Source organism: Apodemus sylvaticus, chromosome 1 (genome assembly GCF_947179515.1).
Source record: "Apodemus sylvaticus chromosome 1, mApoSyl1.1, whole genome shotgun sequence".
Lineage (NCBI taxonomy): Eukaryota > Metazoa > Chordata > Mammalia > Rodentia > Muridae > Apodemus > Apodemus sylvaticus.
The window spans coordinates 51,621,896-51,638,850 of NC_067472.1; the positions used below are offsets into that span (position 1 = coordinate 51,621,896).

At 39.5% G+C, this 16,955-nt stretch overlaps 1 protein-coding gene across 2 annotated transcripts; it reads left to right on the forward strand.

The window, feature by feature from the left end:
- Nucleotides 1-549: 549 nt before the first annotated feature.
- Ms4a3 (membrane spanning 4-domains A3) lies at nucleotides 550-12,261 on the forward strand. Of its 2 annotated transcripts, XM_052189563.1 has the most exons (7): nucleotides 551-763; nucleotides 1,930-2,101; nucleotides 3,599-3,736; nucleotides 6,059-6,115; nucleotides 8,971-9,129; nucleotides 10,290-10,391; nucleotides 11,997-12,261. In XM_052189563.1, the coding sequence occupies exons 2-7, from the start codon at nucleotides 1,946-1,948 to the stop codon at nucleotides 12,093-12,095; spliced, it is 711 nt and encodes a 236-aa protein (XP_052045523.1). In that variant the 5' UTR covers nucleotides 551-763; nucleotides 1,930-1,945; the 3' UTR covers nucleotides 12,096-12,261. The 2 variants fall into 2 exon arrangements, with proteins under 2 accessions (XP_052045530.1, XP_052045523.1); XM_052189570.1 differs by lacking the exon at nucleotides 1,930-2,101 and having other exon boundaries at nucleotides 550-763.
- The last annotated feature ends 4,694 nt before the right edge of the window (nucleotides 12,262-16,955 follow it).

A 16,955-nucleotide genomic window follows, 5' to 3' on the forward strand; every position in this document is an offset into this window, starting at 1 on the left:
ATATGAGGAAATCTGGCTGTCTTCTCTGTGTCAGTTTTGTCTTCCACCACATTGATTCAGTAGTGGTATTCAGGGAATGGGGTATCCCGAGGATGAAGGAAATGGGTGCACCCTGAAGCAAATTGAACAGCAGGTGGCAGTTGATATAATAGACAACACAATATATTTAAATTAGCATTGTCCTAATTTATGACAAGCAAACTAACTTTGCTTGGCCTGAGAGGATTAAACATTACTATGTCCATAAAAGCAGTTTTGGCAACATCACTGATGCGTTATGTAAACTCAGTCCCTCAGCAGCCACAGTATGCTGTCCCCCCTTCCAACCCTATTCATCCTGCCTGGATTCACCTCTCATGACACAGCTAGCCCTGTTCTCCCTCCATTCCACACTCCCTTCCCACCGACTCAGCCACATGTTCTGCTTTTATTTCTTGCTCCAATAATGTGTGAAGCAATGTCTCAGAGCCACAAGTTGATGACTTCAGATCCCAGCTTCCTTCTTTATGGGCATGCTTGGGGAAGTGGTTGAGCCGTTAGTGCTCTGGAATGCTAGTGTTATTAGTACACCTCTCAAGCAGCCAGCGAAAACACTTCCACTGGATTTGCTGAGGCATTGCACAAGGGAGAGATCTGTTAAGCCTGAGGAAGAGGAGACTGCTGGTTTTGGGGGACAGACTGGTGATCATTACTGACCGTCTCCTCTTCTGTGATGAGATGGACTTGCAGGGGAAGGACTCTGTCAAATCCTGAAGTCTTTGAGGTAAACCCTACCTGCCCCTTCTCCATTGGAGTCATCTTTTCATTTTTGTTTGCTAAAGGTGCATCCCTATGGCCTTCTTGGAATAAATGTCTTCTATTTGATTTCTCAGTAGAGGTTTGGAATTTTTAGCCGAGTGGGCAAATGCTTTTAGAATGCAGATATTACCCTGGTGCCATGGTTTTTGGCATAATATAATTGGAAAATGGAGACAGGGATAGACAGATGGCACACACACACACACACACACATTTTGATATATTAAGAGTCTGCCTCTGAGTTTGGTGGCCAGGTCTAACTATTAGAGGTAATCTGGAATACCTGAATGATGATAGGTTTGGTGAGACAGATAGATCCTATATGGGTTCAGAAGAAGAGTGTAGTGATAACAAAGGCAGATTTTGACCTTTAGCCTCTCAGATCCCTGCCTGGTGGACTTGGGAATGTTATTTAATGCTCTGTTTCTTAGATTCCTCATTTGTAAAATGGAAGGTGCCATAATGACAATGCCCATTCCAATGGATGTTTTGAGAACTAAATTGGTTGACATGGATAAAACCCCCAGAAGAAGTCTTCTACACAGATAGAACTGGGGAGCTGGACTCCTCAGTGAGACACTAGGTAGCTTACAATTTCTAGATTTCTTTTAAAAGCCAAATTAACTATATTTTATAGAATATGGTTTGCTTTACCTGAAGGCTGAGGCTTATCTTCCATTCTTTTTTAAAAAGGTCAACAAAGTGTCAGAGTTATGTTTTTCCCCTCCAAGTGAGTCAGTGAGACAGCAGAGCAAATATGACGAGCAGACAGAGATGCAAGGACCTTTAAAAGTGAAGCTCAGTCTGAGGTGTGTGGCACGTGTGCTGAAGGGATTCCTGGAGCACAAAGAATGGGATCACCACTCAGACTGGGCCAGGACTAAAAGGCGGTCTTGAAAGCTTGAGTGTGGCAGTGTCCAGGCCGAGTTGTTGTGGGGAGAGAGGGTTTGCTTTGTGAAGGGAGCAGTTCTAGCGTAGAAAGACACAGCAGGTTGTGACTCCCAGATCTCAGGCCCTCTTCAGGAGAGCAATCCTAATACATAGACACGATGAACTCTTCCGTTACACTAAAATCTGTTCTTAGAAAGTGGTTGAAGAGGCACCAAGCTTTTGGGTTCTTTGCCATGACAGCCACCAACAGCCCCAAATGGCCTCCCAGGAATTCTATAAGACAGGACTGGGAATCTCATCAGGTGGCGCCTCACCAGAAAGACGCATGAAGCCAGAGGAGAAATATGGTTCTGTTTATCAGCCCTTGGATGAGTCACACCATGTCCAAAAAGGAATACTGCAAGCCCTCGGGGTAAGTCAGCCTTTGTTACAAAGTTGGCTTATCAGAGAAGGAGCAAACGATTACATGACACTTCCCTGTATGACCAGAAGAGAAATTTCTTAGTTTTTTATCAAGCCATTGAGGACAAGATAGGGTCATGGAGATCTGAGGAGTAGAAATAGAGAATCAGTTTCTTTTAGGATAGAATATCCATCCCAGCATACCTCAGAGAATTTATTTTAAGGCTCTTTGTTCTTTCTTGGTGTTTTCTGACCACTTGTATTAGGAGGTTGAGTTATGTGAACTTCCCTTCCCTTCCCTTCCCCTCTCCTTCCCTTCTTTCCCTTCTTTCCCCCTTTCATTTCCACCCCTTCCCCTCTCTTCCCCCTTCCCTTCTCCTCCTCTCCCTCCCCTCCCTTCCCCTTCTATCCTCTTTCCCTTCCCTCCCTTCCCCTCTCCCTTCCCTTCCCCTCTCCCTTCCCTTCCCCTCTCCCTTCCCTTCCCCTCTCCCTTCCCTTCCCCTCTCCCTTCCCTCCCCTCTCCCTTCCCCTCTCCCTTCCCTTCCCCTCTCCCTTCCCTTCCCCTCTCCCTTCCCTTCCCCTCTCCCTCCCCTCCCCTCTCCCTCCCATCCCCTCTCCCTCCCCTCCCCTCCCTTCCCTTCCCCTCTCCCTTCCCTTCCCCTCTCTTCCCTTCCCCTCTCCCTTCCCTCCCCTCTCCCTTCCCTTCCCCTCTCCCTTCCCTCCCCTCTCCCTCCCCTCCCCTCTCCCTTCCCTTCCCCTCTCCCTTCCCTCCCCTCTCCCTCCCCTCCCCTTTCCCTCCCCTCCCCTCCCCTCTCCCTCCCCTCCCCTTTCCCTCCCCTCCCCCTCCCCTCCCCTCTCCCTCCCCTCTCCCTTCCCTTCCCCTCTCCCTTCCCTCCCCTCTCCCTCCCCTCCCCTCCCCTCTCCCTCCCCTCTCCCTCCCCTCCCCTCCCCTCCCCCTCCCCTCCCCTCCCCTCCCCTCCCCTCCCCTCCCCTCCCCTCCCCTCCCCTCCCCTCCCCTTCCCTTCCCTTCCCTTCCCTTCCCTTCCCTTCCCTTCCCTTCCCTTCCCTTCCCTTCCCTTCCCTTCCCTTCCCTCTCTTCTCTCTTTTCTATGGTATTAGGGATGAGAACCAGGTCTTCATGGATGCCAGGAAAATACTATTATTCAGTTAAAACTCCAATGCCTTGTACATTTTTTATACTGATTCTTGCTAAATCACACAGGTTGACCTTGAACTCATTTTGTAGCTCAGATAGACATTTCTGCCTCATCACCAGTGATGGCCATAATCTATATTTTAAATAAAAATAATTTAAAATAAAAATTTAACAGCTATCTGGCTTTGTCATATTATAGTTCTAAACAAAATTTTCTCAGAACAAGATCTTGTTCAGTTAATTTAGGCTTTGCATTTAAACCATTTAAAGCCATAATAAGTCCTTTCTGAGGAAAATAAGAATAACATTATACCTTTTTCTTTCTTTCTTTTTCTTTCTCTTTCCTTACAGGCCATCCAGATCCTGAATGGAGCACTGATTCTAGCTCTGGGTATTTTTCTGGTTTGTTTACAACACTTGACCATTCACTTCAAGCATTTCTTCTTCTTCACCTTCTACACAGGCTACCCACTGTGGGGTGCTGTGTTTGTGAGTATTCATTCTCTTGGCCATAGACCATCTCCTACCTAGCACTGCTAGTGTGCTCAGTATGAAAGTATTCTTTGATGATTACCAGCTGTGCTTTTAATTTGTAATTTCTGACAAAAGTAGGCAAAAGCCCCTTTCTTTCAGTGCAACTAATGATTTTACTTTTTGTTATGGCGAAATAAAATTCTGTTGTGTATAGGTACTTAGGTACTACATTTTATTTATCCATTCATTTGTTGACGGGCAGGTGGACATGACCAGTTCCATCTCCTGGGTATTGTTAATAGTGCAGCAATAAACATGGCTTTATAAGCATCTCAGTGGTGGAACGTAAGAGTCCTTAGATATGTACACACACACACACACACACACACACACACACACACACACACACACGGGTGGGGTGGGGAGAGGCACATGCACACACATGAAGAATCCTATAGCTTCAAAACTTTCTATATTCAGATACAAACTATGTTTTTTTCTCCTTTACAGCTCCTAGATCCTAGATTTTAATTTTTATATATGCACCTATGTGTGGGTGTGGGCATAAGTTATGAGAGTAAAATAGAGACCAGGAGAGGAGAAAAGAGATCTGGAGGGAAGGAAGAGGGACAGAAGGCAGCAGCAACAGAAGTGTCATATGAACAAAGATGGGTGGTCAGCCTCGGTTCTCAGTCTGAGAAAAGACTGTATGCATGTTCAGTTCATGGTGTAAGGTGCTCATTCACAATGACACTTTGAATCTGACATTCCTGAAATTCTGAAAAAGTTAAGATAAAATTTTGATGGAGAGTTAAACTCTGAAGTATTCCTGAATTGTTTTGCATAATAAATCTTGACAGTCCAAGTGAATAATTTCTGTTCCTCATTTTAGAAAAGATAGAAGTGAAGATTTTCAGGTGTTGTATAAGCATTGGGCTTTATTTTCTCAGAAAGTGAAATTAGTTTATTTAAAAATGGAAGGGGATCCAGAAAGATGGTTCAACAGTTAAGAGCATTGGCTGTTCTCCCAGAGAACTCAGTTTCAAGTCTCAGCGCCCACAAAGAGGCTCACAACTGTCTGTACCTCCAGTTCTAGATCCAACGCTCTCTTCTGACCTCTACAGGAACTGTGCAGATGTGCAGAGACACATGCAGGTCACACACATGAATTTAAAAGGGGGAGCAGGAATTAGGAATCAGGATTTGCTTTAGCACCACCTAAAGATTTGAGCATTGATTCCAGGTGTGTGACCTGTTCTCCCTGCCTGCCTTTGCCAGTAGCCATCAACTCCTGGAACCATGAACATGCCTGCTCTGTACCCACAATAGGGTCCTTTCTATTGCTTCATCTTTAATCCATCAAGGATGAGGTTTAAAAGATTAGATGTGAACATCTGCCCTCAGTTTCCTTACTAGGATGCCAGAAATAGCAAAAGGATCTTCTTTGGGGGTCTCTGGAATTAAATGAGTGGTGTATATTATCTGGATGCTTTCTTTCTCCTGCACTTTTTACATAGTCTCCCCATTTTAATAGCACACAGTTGTTAGTAAACGATGTTAACATGATGATATGCTGTTAGATGGCAAAGAAGCTGAGGTGAAAAAAGGCTTAGTGATCTACCCAGAATCCCACACTGGCTATGAGCTCGAGCTATTATTGAAAACAAAGGTGCTCATTCACAAAGTACAGGGTTGGGAAGACCTGTGAAAATCTCTGGTATCTGAGACAGAACTCAAATCCTCTTCCTACATTTTCATCCAAAATTCAGTTAGTTAAGTTTTGCTTAGCAAGCCTTTATTCTCTAAGATCTAGTAACTTGGTTAAAGGATTGTAAAATCTTACCAACTGAAAATTTTGGAAAAATCATAAATATATAGAAAATCTAATTTATCAAAATTAGAGTCATGGAAAGACAGTGTATGAATATAATGATTTTAAAACTGGATGATACATTTAGATTTATAAATGCTCTTTTGAAGCATCTAGACCAATAAATCAGATAGATCTGATGGGCAGTGATATGAGAATTTAAAAATGTATCATTTATAGTAATATAAATATAAACACAACTATAGTATTTCATTATTTATATTCATACATTAAACCCTTTAAAAGCTAGACATAAACAAAATGAAATTATGATGAATTTACTTATAATAAGAACTATTTAAAATTTGGCCATATAAAGTAATGCATAATGCAAAGTATACTTTTCTGTGAACTGAACAAAAACAATTTGTGTAACTTCTACTGATAGCCGCTGTCAGGGGACTGCCATGGAGAAAGTGGTCAAGACTAAATGTCCCTTTATCCGCCCTACTTCCTATTTTAAACAGTTTATCAGCTCAGGATCCTTGACTGTTGCAGCAGGGAGAAACCCCACAAGAAAGCTGGTAAGTGCTGACTCTTCCTCTTTTTCTCTATGACAAGAGGAGCGGAAATAAATCACCCACCAACAGTAGGGACACAGAGGGTAGTTCTAGCTGAGAAACCAAGTCTCATTTACTGCACAAGATTTTTGTGTGTTGTTAGGTTTAACAAATTAATTTTAGTGAAAGGTCTTTCACCACTATCTTTGAATTTGAAAGCAAAAATTTCTCTCCTTTTGATTATTCATTACAAAACAGGTAACTCTCTGTTATATGTTCTTTGAGCTATCTAGCTATTTAGTCCCATTCTGTTTACCCTCTCCCCCACCCCAATGGCTTTTTCACCACAGCATAACATTCCATCCCCAAACACCTATCTTTTTTCTCTCATCCCCACTCCTTGATGATGGGCTTGCTCTCTGTTCTGAGAAACTGCAGCCATGGAGAGACTTTCAGACACACACACTAAAACACTATAATACCGGCTGTGTGCGCTAGACCTGCTCCAGTGTGTGTTTCCCTCAGCTTTTACCATGGAGGAACTCACTGACTTCTCTTCAAAGATGATCCTCCTACTTGGGTATTCTAGCCCATGCCCCTTTCCACTATATAAATTCGTCACTTTGATACATTTCTACTAGGTGCTTTAAATTCAAATGATCCTATAAGAGCATTACTATCTATCTATCTATCTATCTATCTATCTATCTATCTATGTATCTATCTATGTATCATCTATCTGTATCTATATCATCTTGGCATTATTTTTACCTGATAGCTAGGTTCAGTTCACTTTTCTGTTTGTGACAAAACTCCATATAAAGGAGTTATCTATAGGCTGTATACAATTCTTATCTATTCAGTTTGTTAAACCTTCCTACCTTCCTATCTTTTGTTTATTCCTGGCCTCTGTAACTTCTCTCTTTAAGAATATTGAAGGTGTCCAGGTTGCTAAAACAGTTCTCAGTTCTTGGCCCCCTCCTGACTTCACTTACAAGCAGTGTTTAGCTCAACTCTTCTGATAATTTTTTTCTTGGACTCCAGAACACCTTGAGTGGCTTATGTTCTTCTTATCCTTTGAAGTATCCTTTGCAGACTCCTGTAAAGGAGAGGTAAGCAGAGGTCTACTCTGTTGCCATTTATAGAAATGCTAAATACTGGCCCCCAAGATCTGGTTGTCTCAGGGAGGAGGGAATCCTCTCATTGGTTGAATATAGATGCTTACAGCCTATAGCTGGGCAGAAGAGAGGTAGTTGGGGTTTGCTGTCTGAAGAGAAAACCAGGAGGGAGAGAGAAGGTGGAGAGAGGAGATATCATGGGGTAAGAGATAGTGAGAACTGGCCATGAGGGCTAGCCAGTCAGAATAAGAGCAGCCCAGGCAGAACATGGCAAGTCATACATCTTGGGGTTATTGTCAGGGAAGTATACATAATAGTACAGAGGTCGATATATGCCCAGCTCTGGTGCTTTATAGGCTTATTATAAATATAAAAGCTTTGTGTCTTTTATCTGAGAACAGAATGATCAAAGGCAGGGTAGAAACCCCTGATTGAGATTACATCGTAGCTACAACAGTCTCCATTTCTTTCTCCAGGCTGTTTAGGGCTGAGTTCCCAGTGTTCCCATCATTGGCACCTACTCTGCTCAGTCTATATTTGCTTTGACGATTTCAGCCATTTTCATTGCTTCAGATGACACTGCTATGATCACACTCATGATATACACTCCTGACAAAAATTTTGTTCTGCCAAGATTTTTTTCCTGAGCATTGGGTTGTCCCATCAATTTTGGTTCTACTTAGAAGTCTCAAAGTTCCCAAACTCAACTTCGATTATCCCTCAACCCTGTTCTATGAAGTTCATGCCAGCTGTTGGAAACTTCATCCTTCTAGATTCTTAGACCAATAACATGAGCTATCCCTATACCAATCTCTTCTTCCACATTCCAGAAGCCACTATCAGCAAATTGCATGGGATCCATCTTACAAGTTACCTTTATGTTTGGCTTTTTCTCATCTTTCCCATGATGGTATTCCATGTAGTCTCCTAATTGGTCTCTTTGCTTCTATTTATGGATCTCATTTTCCTGATCTTAATAAAGACAAAGTGATTCAATTTGGGTTATTGATCTGTCATTTCTTTGCTCAAAATCCTCCGTCAATTTTGTATTTTCCTCAGAATTAGAAACAGACTTGTCATGAATTACATGACTTTACATAATGCATATCTCTGTTAATTCTGACTTAGTCTCCTAATCTTTTTGTACCCTGGCTCTCTTGCTTTCTGGGAACATATGGCTTCAGGGACTTTGAACTGTCTTTTTTACACAGACTTCCTTTGGACCATCTAGGGAAATGCTCAGTTATTTATTCCTATCCCCATATATTATTACTATGCAATGTCACAAACATTTACTTTCTCTAGATTTCCATTTTGTTATACCATTCTACTAGCCTCAATACTTAATTACTTAAAATATGGCATAATTTATACACTAGTGTGTTTATAGTTCTCCTTGTTTTGTTTTTTTTAAATTGAGAGATGATCTCAGATATTATAGGCTAGCTTTGAGGGGTAATGACTGCCAACACCCACAGAGTACTGGAATTACAATATCAATGACACCCAATTTATGTAATACTGATGATTGATACTGGGACTTTGTGCATGCTAGGCAAGTGTTCTACCAACTGAACTGTGCATCTTAACCCCTTCTTTGTTTTACTGCTAGATTGTACACTCTTTGTGTGATGTGAATCTCAGTTCACAGGGGATGGCTCTGTGCCTAAAATACTGTTGGGTGCTTAAATATATACTTCAGTTGCCAAAGGGTTAAAGGATGTTCTGCATATATTAATGGACATTTTGTTTTTGTTTTAGATGCAAAACAGTTTTGGGATGAATGTTGCCAGTACGACAATTGCATTTGTTGGGACTGCTTTCCTTTCTGTTCATTTGGCATTCAATACCCAGGCTTTCAAGGGTTGCGAGTCTTCACAGTCACCTGATGTGTGCATTTTCCTGGGTTCCTCATCAAATGTATGTTTAAAAACCGTTAATAACATACTTCAAACCATTCAAAATATACAGGAAAACAGTATGTTGTGTACTATGTTAACTTGAGTATTGGCTTTGTTATTTATTAGTTTTGTAATGAAGGACGCATTAGATAATCTGTTTATATTTTAATTTTCTTATCTTTGAAATAAAGATAATAATGAGTAGCATCTACCTAATGGATTGCTATAAAATTCACTACATTAATATTTGATAAGTAATGAAAGCAGTGTTTAGCCATCATGTTGTATTATTATTACTGCTCTTATTAATACTTTTAAGAGATAATACATTAATTTATTTCACATACGCTTGTTTGATGTAACAAACTTCAGAGACATACCATTTATTCTGCAACTTGGAATGTCTGTGCATGTTAGGTATACACTACCAACTTAGCTACATCCATACATATATTTGGTCTAGATTTTGTGTGACTATGTGAGTGTGTTGCCTATGTCTAAAGCATTATGTATGTATGTATGTATGTATGTATGTATGTATGTATATATATGCATTATGTGTGTTCTTGGTGTCGGAGGAAGTCAGAAGAGAGTACTTGATCGTCTGGTCCTGGAGTTACAGATGGCTTGGTGCTTGGAATTGAACCTGGGTCCTGTGTAAGGCCAACAAGTGCTCTTAATTGATGATTTCTCTAATCCATCCTTTATCAAATTTTAATCATCTAAATTTGTATTTATTTATGTCTGTTTTTATGAATTAAGTGGTATTTTTCCTCCATAGAAATTTGATCATGTATTTCTTTTAGGTGCTCAGCAATGATGGAAAGATAATTTTCTGAAGTGATGTGTTGAGTTTCTCCCAGCATTGTATTTTGGCCAATAGGCCTAATGTAAACGCTTACACCTCCCCTGAAATCCTGTCAGTGAAATCAAAATTTTTATCCATTTTACTAAACTGTGCATTTTTCTATAATTTGTTACATTGAGAAGTGTTAGTGATAGTGTCAGAATTTTTCTTCTGCGATTTCTTCTCCCCTTGACTAGTTCATATAGGTCAATCTTCAGTCTAATCTGTGTTTTACTTTATTACATTGTGGGGGTTCTTCAGTCTGGTTTCCTGCTAACAAGGTCTCTCTCTGAATGTTTCCACTGATTTGATCTGAGGCATCATTTTCCTAGGGTCTGGTGTCTTTAATGCTGATTCTCACCCTGCTGCAGCTGGCCATGACCATTTCTCTCTCAGCCATGTGGTGCCTAGGAAATGTTTTTGGTTCAAGAGAGGTGAGTTTGTGTAAATGTTGAGTAAGTTCTGTCATCTGAAGACTCCACAACGGTTGATGTTATTTCCAACTTTTAGAATAAGAAATCTTGGTATGGTTATGATTTGTGGGGTTCTGGGAATTATTTCTTAGATCAATGCTTGAGATGCAGTAAGGTGGGAAACAATTCAGATTTGAAAATGCAAGTTATATATTAGTATACATTTTAATGCAATTAAAATTAATTTAAATTATTTTCTTGTAACGTTTTCCTTTTGAGATTTATGTCACAGGATGTCCACATATTCTTGCTAGATATTTAGATCTTATTAATTTTTTCCACTTGTAATTCCTTTTTGGTCAAAGAAGCTTTACACAGCCCTAGTGGGACTCCCAAGAGTGAGAATGAGGGCGTCTCTGAATCTTTTGCCTGCTCGTAACTGATGATTTCTCTAGTCCATCCTTTATTAAATCTTTCCTCCTAGTCTCATTGTATGTTGTTAGGTTGTGTTTGGTTGATATTGCCAGGAGATCTTTTCTGAAATTAAATGGAGGAGCATCGGATCTGGGGGAGAATGGAAGTGGGGGCATGGGGGAGGAGTGGTGGAAGAAGGGAAAATTGCAGTCTGAATATATTGTATGAGAGAAGAATAAATAAAAACAAAAAAGGCTTAATGATCAAATATTTATGGATAATAAATCATAAAAGCTTTTATTTAAAACAATTAGTTGGCATATAATTTTACCATGTACTAAAGACCAAAGCAAATTTGTATATTAATGAAATTAACTTATTTGTCTTTCCATAATAATGATACCTTGGCTAAATATTAGATATTGCAGGATGGAGATCATTTTCATGTTTTGAAAGTTGATAGATATTCTGATTTTATCATTGTCAATGCTGAGAATAGTGCTTTGCATTAACATATTGTACAAAACAATAGAAATATGGTGATTATGTTTATGGCCATTTTGAAAAATGCTGGAAAATTTTTCCTGATCCCAAGTCAGAACTCATTCAACAATGTTTTACAAACTCAAGTCAACAATCTAAACAAACTCAATGTAAAACATCAAACCCTCTCACATAAAACAAACAAAAAATATGCTAATTTGATGCTTATATGTTAAGGAAGGACAGTAGAAAATATTACAGGTATTTGTCTTCTGTAATTATATTACTATGCTTTTATGAGAGGTATTGCCGCCATTCATAACATACAAATATTATCTTCTCTGAGCAGCATTCACTGTTGTTTTTGTGGTGTGGCAGCAGCATACTGTGTGTTCAGAACTAAGTCTACAGTAAAGGCATACAATTCAGGGGACAGGCAGACATACCTTAGCTAGGCTCTACATTTGATTTTATTAACTGCCACCCCAATCTCCATATTCATTTCTGCAACCACATATGTAGTGGCGACCCACAGAAATGAAAAAGTGAAAATGTTCTGATTGTGTCTGGTCCATATGCATATTATCATGATTCAGTGTTTAAAAGAGTGATCATAAGTGAAAGAATCTTTGTAGATCTGAGATAGTGATCATGGTTGTCATGAGAAAGGATGGAGTGGAGAGGGAAGATGATGATCCTCTTCTTGAGAACCAATGTCTCATTTCCTAGGCAATTACTTCACCTTCTAATGCTGTGGAATCAGGAACACCTCCTGAAGGAAGTGATACTGAGAACCTGAACACTCAGCCTCAAAACACCGAAGAGTGAGAACTTCATTTGAAAACTCAGCAGTGCATGGACAGACGAAATGCAATCCTGTCATGAAAATATTCACAAAAAAGCTGGCATCTGTCCCAGTCCCCCCCCCCCCAATAAATCCACTAGCATGGTCTAGATCTGGATGAATAAATACATTTCCTTAGGTGTTCTTGAATTTAAAACGTCTATGGCCATTCTTCCAAAGCTCTTCCCAGATGTTGAATCTCTTTTTTTCCTTACTCCTTTGCTTTGTGAGGCTTAAGGATGAAGGAACATATAATAATTTTCTTTTTCCCCTTTCTTTTGAAACAGTGTCTCATGACCTGTAGGCTGGCTTTTAGCAACCCATGAAGCCGAGTCTGTTTTTGAACTCCTGGTTATCTTATCCTCACCTCCCAAGTTTCAGGATTATAGGCACACACAAGCACACTTAGTTTGATTTTATACTCTTAACACTCATAATGCCTCAACTTCTCAACTGCTGAGATTACAGGTGTGATCCACCACACCCAGCAATGATCCCTATTGTCTGGACTCTCAATAGAAGCCAAATTTCAGCTACCTCTTGGTAATGAGAATGGGCCAGATTTTTTTTTCTGCACAGAAAAAAAATGCTTCTTGATTTGACTGATGTCAGAATTACAAGTCTAGCAAGTTAAAACAAATCATTGTGATTAATTTGCAATTTACTATACTTAAACCTTAAGCTTCAGATTTTATTTCTATCAGCTTCTGGGAGTCACACATGTCCTGATACAATGATGGTTTGCATTGGGGGATTTTGTTCTGTATGGCTATTTTTCATTAATTGTACTTCTATTGCACTACAGATGATCTACTTCCTTTTATTTTAATTTTGTGGCTTCCTCATTAGCATTCCCTATGACCAGAATTGACTACTTCCTTCAGATTCTGCTGGAGTTGACCTCACTTTGAGGTCACACACCCTGAATGGTCTAACTCTACTATCATACTTACCTTGATGATTGTATTGGCCTATGACATCTCCATGGACAACAGCTGGGCTCTAATGTGGAGCCATCTTTACTAAGGAGGCTCTATGACTTTTTCATAAAATATATGACTCAGATATAACTGGAAATAGAAGCCATTAGGAGATAACATCTTTTTTTATTCGATATAATTTATTTACATTTCAAATGATTTCCCCTTTTCTAGCCCCCCAATCCCCGAAAGTCCCGTAAGCCCCCTTCTCTTCCCCTGTCCTCCCACCCACCCCTTCCCACTTCCCCGTTCTGGTTTTGCTGAATACTGCTTCACTGAGTCTTTCCAGAACCAGGGGCCACTCCTCCTTTCTTCTTGTACCTCATTTGATGTGTGGATTATGTTTGGGGTATTCCAGTTTTCTAGGTTAATATCCACTTACTAGTGAGTGCATACCATGATTCACCTTTTGAGTCTGGGTTACCTCACTTAGTATGATGTTCTCTAGCTCCATCCATTTGCCTAAGAATTTCATGAATTCATTGTTTTAATGGCTGAATAGTACTCCATTGTGTATATGTACCACATTTTTTGCATCCACTCTTCTGTTGAGGGATACCTGGGTTCTTTCCAGCATCTGGCAATTATAAATAGGGCTGCTATGAACATAGTAGAGCATGTATCCTTATTACATGGTGGGGAATCCTCTGGGTATATGCCCAGGAGTGGTATAGCAGGAGGGAGATAACATCTTAAAGTTGCTGAATAGTTACTCTGGAGTTCACACATGAGAAATTTAAAAAGTAAGAACCCACTTTAATTTAGCCACCCCTGGAATATACATATAGGATTTGCTGTCTCATAAATTTGAGATGAGTATATGCAGGCCAGGGGACTACCCCTGGTATCATGCATTTTCAGGCACCAACCACCCCGTTTGTTTGTTTGTTTGTTTGTTTTATAGTCACGATATCTCACTGGAAGTAGGGCTCATCAATTAGGGTTGGCTGGCTGCCTAAGGAGCTCCGAGGATCTGCTTGGCTGCTTCTCTTCACTGCTGGGAGTACTGTGCCCAGCTTTTACTTCATTTTAATAATTTGCTTAATGCAAGAATCAAACCTATGTCTTCCTGTTTGCACAGCAAGCACTTTGTGAATTGAACTGTCTCACCAGACCTATATTTTGTAGTGATTAACGTCTATTTTTGCTGTTTCCATCATTTTTTCAAGTTTCCTCAACCACTGCTGTAGTCAATTTAACTTTAAATATGGTTTATATGTTTTGCATTTTTTTTAAAATTAAAAACTTCATGTTCTTACAATATAAGATATTTCACTTTTTATTATGTTTAAAATATTTTATATTATGAATTTGATTTTTGTCTATAGAGAATGACATTATTGTACTGTTATTATTATAATATTTTAGCTTGTAGGAAGCTAAAAATTCTAGAACTTTTCATTCAGATGTTGCCATATTCAGATATAGAATTGTACACACATTTCTTTGGTAACTTCCTAGGCCAGTAGTATTTCACCCCTGTTGTTAAGATAACACATTATTGTAGTTTAGTGATATAGTTTATGATGGTTATTACCACCTAGGACAGATTATTTTTCTCTATATAGTTTTTTTCATGATTTACTTGGTTTTCCTTGCTTATTTGCATCTCTATTCAATTTTTAAAAATAACTTTTTAACATTCTGGTTACAGTTGGAAATTTTGATTTGAGTCATTTTAGAACATTTTTATTATTCTTTGAAAATGTATCAATGTATACAGTATATCCTGATGAAATGCACTTCCCACCTCTCCCAACTTCATGTCCTCTCTATTTCCCCCTTTTATTTCATAATCCATCAGATCCAATTAGTGCCACATATTGGTATTCTGACTGTTCCTGTTGGTTTGATCTTACATAGGTCTTGTGCAGGTATCCATAGTGGGAAGAAGTTCCTGAGAACAAGATTTTGTAAGCTGAACTTTTGACTTAAAAACGTAAGCCAAATGGAATAGAAAATTCCTTAAAAATTCTTTAATTATAGTGGAAACAATAAAACAGAGTAATGTTTGGTGTGAGAGAGCTGTCATGGCAACTGTTCTTGACACCATCTGACAGATGATATCTTTGTCCATGAGTCTGCAGCTCATGACATTCCATATCATTTTATGGTTTTTAAAAATACAACCATATAGCATGCTTATTTTCCTCATGAAAACCATAGTTTTGGATAATAGAAGGTATAGGGAAAGAGAAGCGTTAGCATGAATTGCACAATCACCTTGGTATCTAACTGGCCCTTGGACTGAAACACCAGACAAAAGCTCTCTACAAGGATTCAAGGAAATCTTAAGAGTTATAAAAAATGGCATAGTCTTGCCCTAAACATTTCTGACATCATATAGATAAAGAATGAAGGGTTTGCCTTAGAGTTTGCACTTGGCCCTTGAACACTTTGAGGCGTTTGTCCCATGGCCATTTCAATAATCATATTGCCATGAAACACTGAGCTTGATGCCAGTCCAGACTGCTTAACCAGATTATGTGTGTATGTATAAAACCCATGTGACTCTGGAGGTCAGAGAATAGTTTTGTCAAGCCAGTTCTCTATTTCTACCATGCGAGCCCCGGATTTGAACGCAGGCCCTCAGGTGTGGTGGAAAGCACCTTTACCTACCACAAAAAGGAAGAGATGAAAGGGGACTGTGGATAAAAAGAAGAAAGGAGAGGGCAGAGGTTGTGATTACTTGGTGGGAAATATCAGGGAAAAAAGTCCTCTAAAGGCAACCTAACTTAAAACCTTTGAGATGAAAAAAAGGACACTGTTAAAAGGACAAAACAGCAACCATCAAATTGGGAAAGGATATTCACCAACCCTACATCTGATAGAGGGCTAATATCCAATATATACAAAGAACTCAAGAAGTTAGACCCCAGGGAAACAAATAACCCTATTAAAAAATGGGGTACAGATCTAAACAAAGAATTTTCCCCTGAAGAAATTCGGATAGCTGAGAGGCACCTTAAGAAATGCTCAACATCATTAGTCATTAGGGAAATGCAGATCAAAACAACCCTGAGATTTCACCTTACACAAGTCAGAATGGCTAAGGTCAAAAGCTCAGGAGACAGCAGGTGTTGGCGAGGATGTGGAGAGGAACACTCCTCCACTGCTGGTGGGGCTGTAAGATGGTACAACCACTTTGGAAATCAGTCTGGCGGTTCCTCAGAAAACTGGACATGACACTTCTGGAGGACCCTGCTATACCTCTCCTGGGCATATACCCAAAGGATTCCCCGGCATGCAATAAAGACACATACTCCATTATGTTCATAGCAGCCTTATTTATAATAGCCAGAAGCTGGAAAGAACCCAGATGTCCCTCAAAGGAGGAATGGATACAGAAAATGTGGTATATTTACACAATGGAATACTACTCAGCAATTAGAAACAATGAATTCACAAAATTTTTAGGCAAATGGTTTGATCTGGAAAATATCATCCTAAGTGAGGTAACCCAATCACAAAAGAATACACATGGAATGCAATCTCTGATAAGTGGATATTAATTAGCCCAGAAGCTCTGAATACCCAAGGCACAAATTGCATAACAAATGACTCCCATGAAGAAGTATGGAGAGGGTCCTGATCCTGGAAAGGATTGATCTAGCATTGGAGGGGAATATAAGGACAGAGAAAAAGGAGGGAGGTGATTGGAGAATGGATGGAGAGAAGAAGGTTTATGGGACATATGGGGAGGGGGGATCTGGGAAAGGGAAAATCATTTGGAATGTAAACAAAGAATATAGAAAATAAAAATATTTAAAAAAGTTGCTTCATATGCCTAAAATAAAAAATATTTATTTTAGTTAAATTTAGAATTACTTTGAGAAACCATTTGCTCATGAGGGATTTAAATGT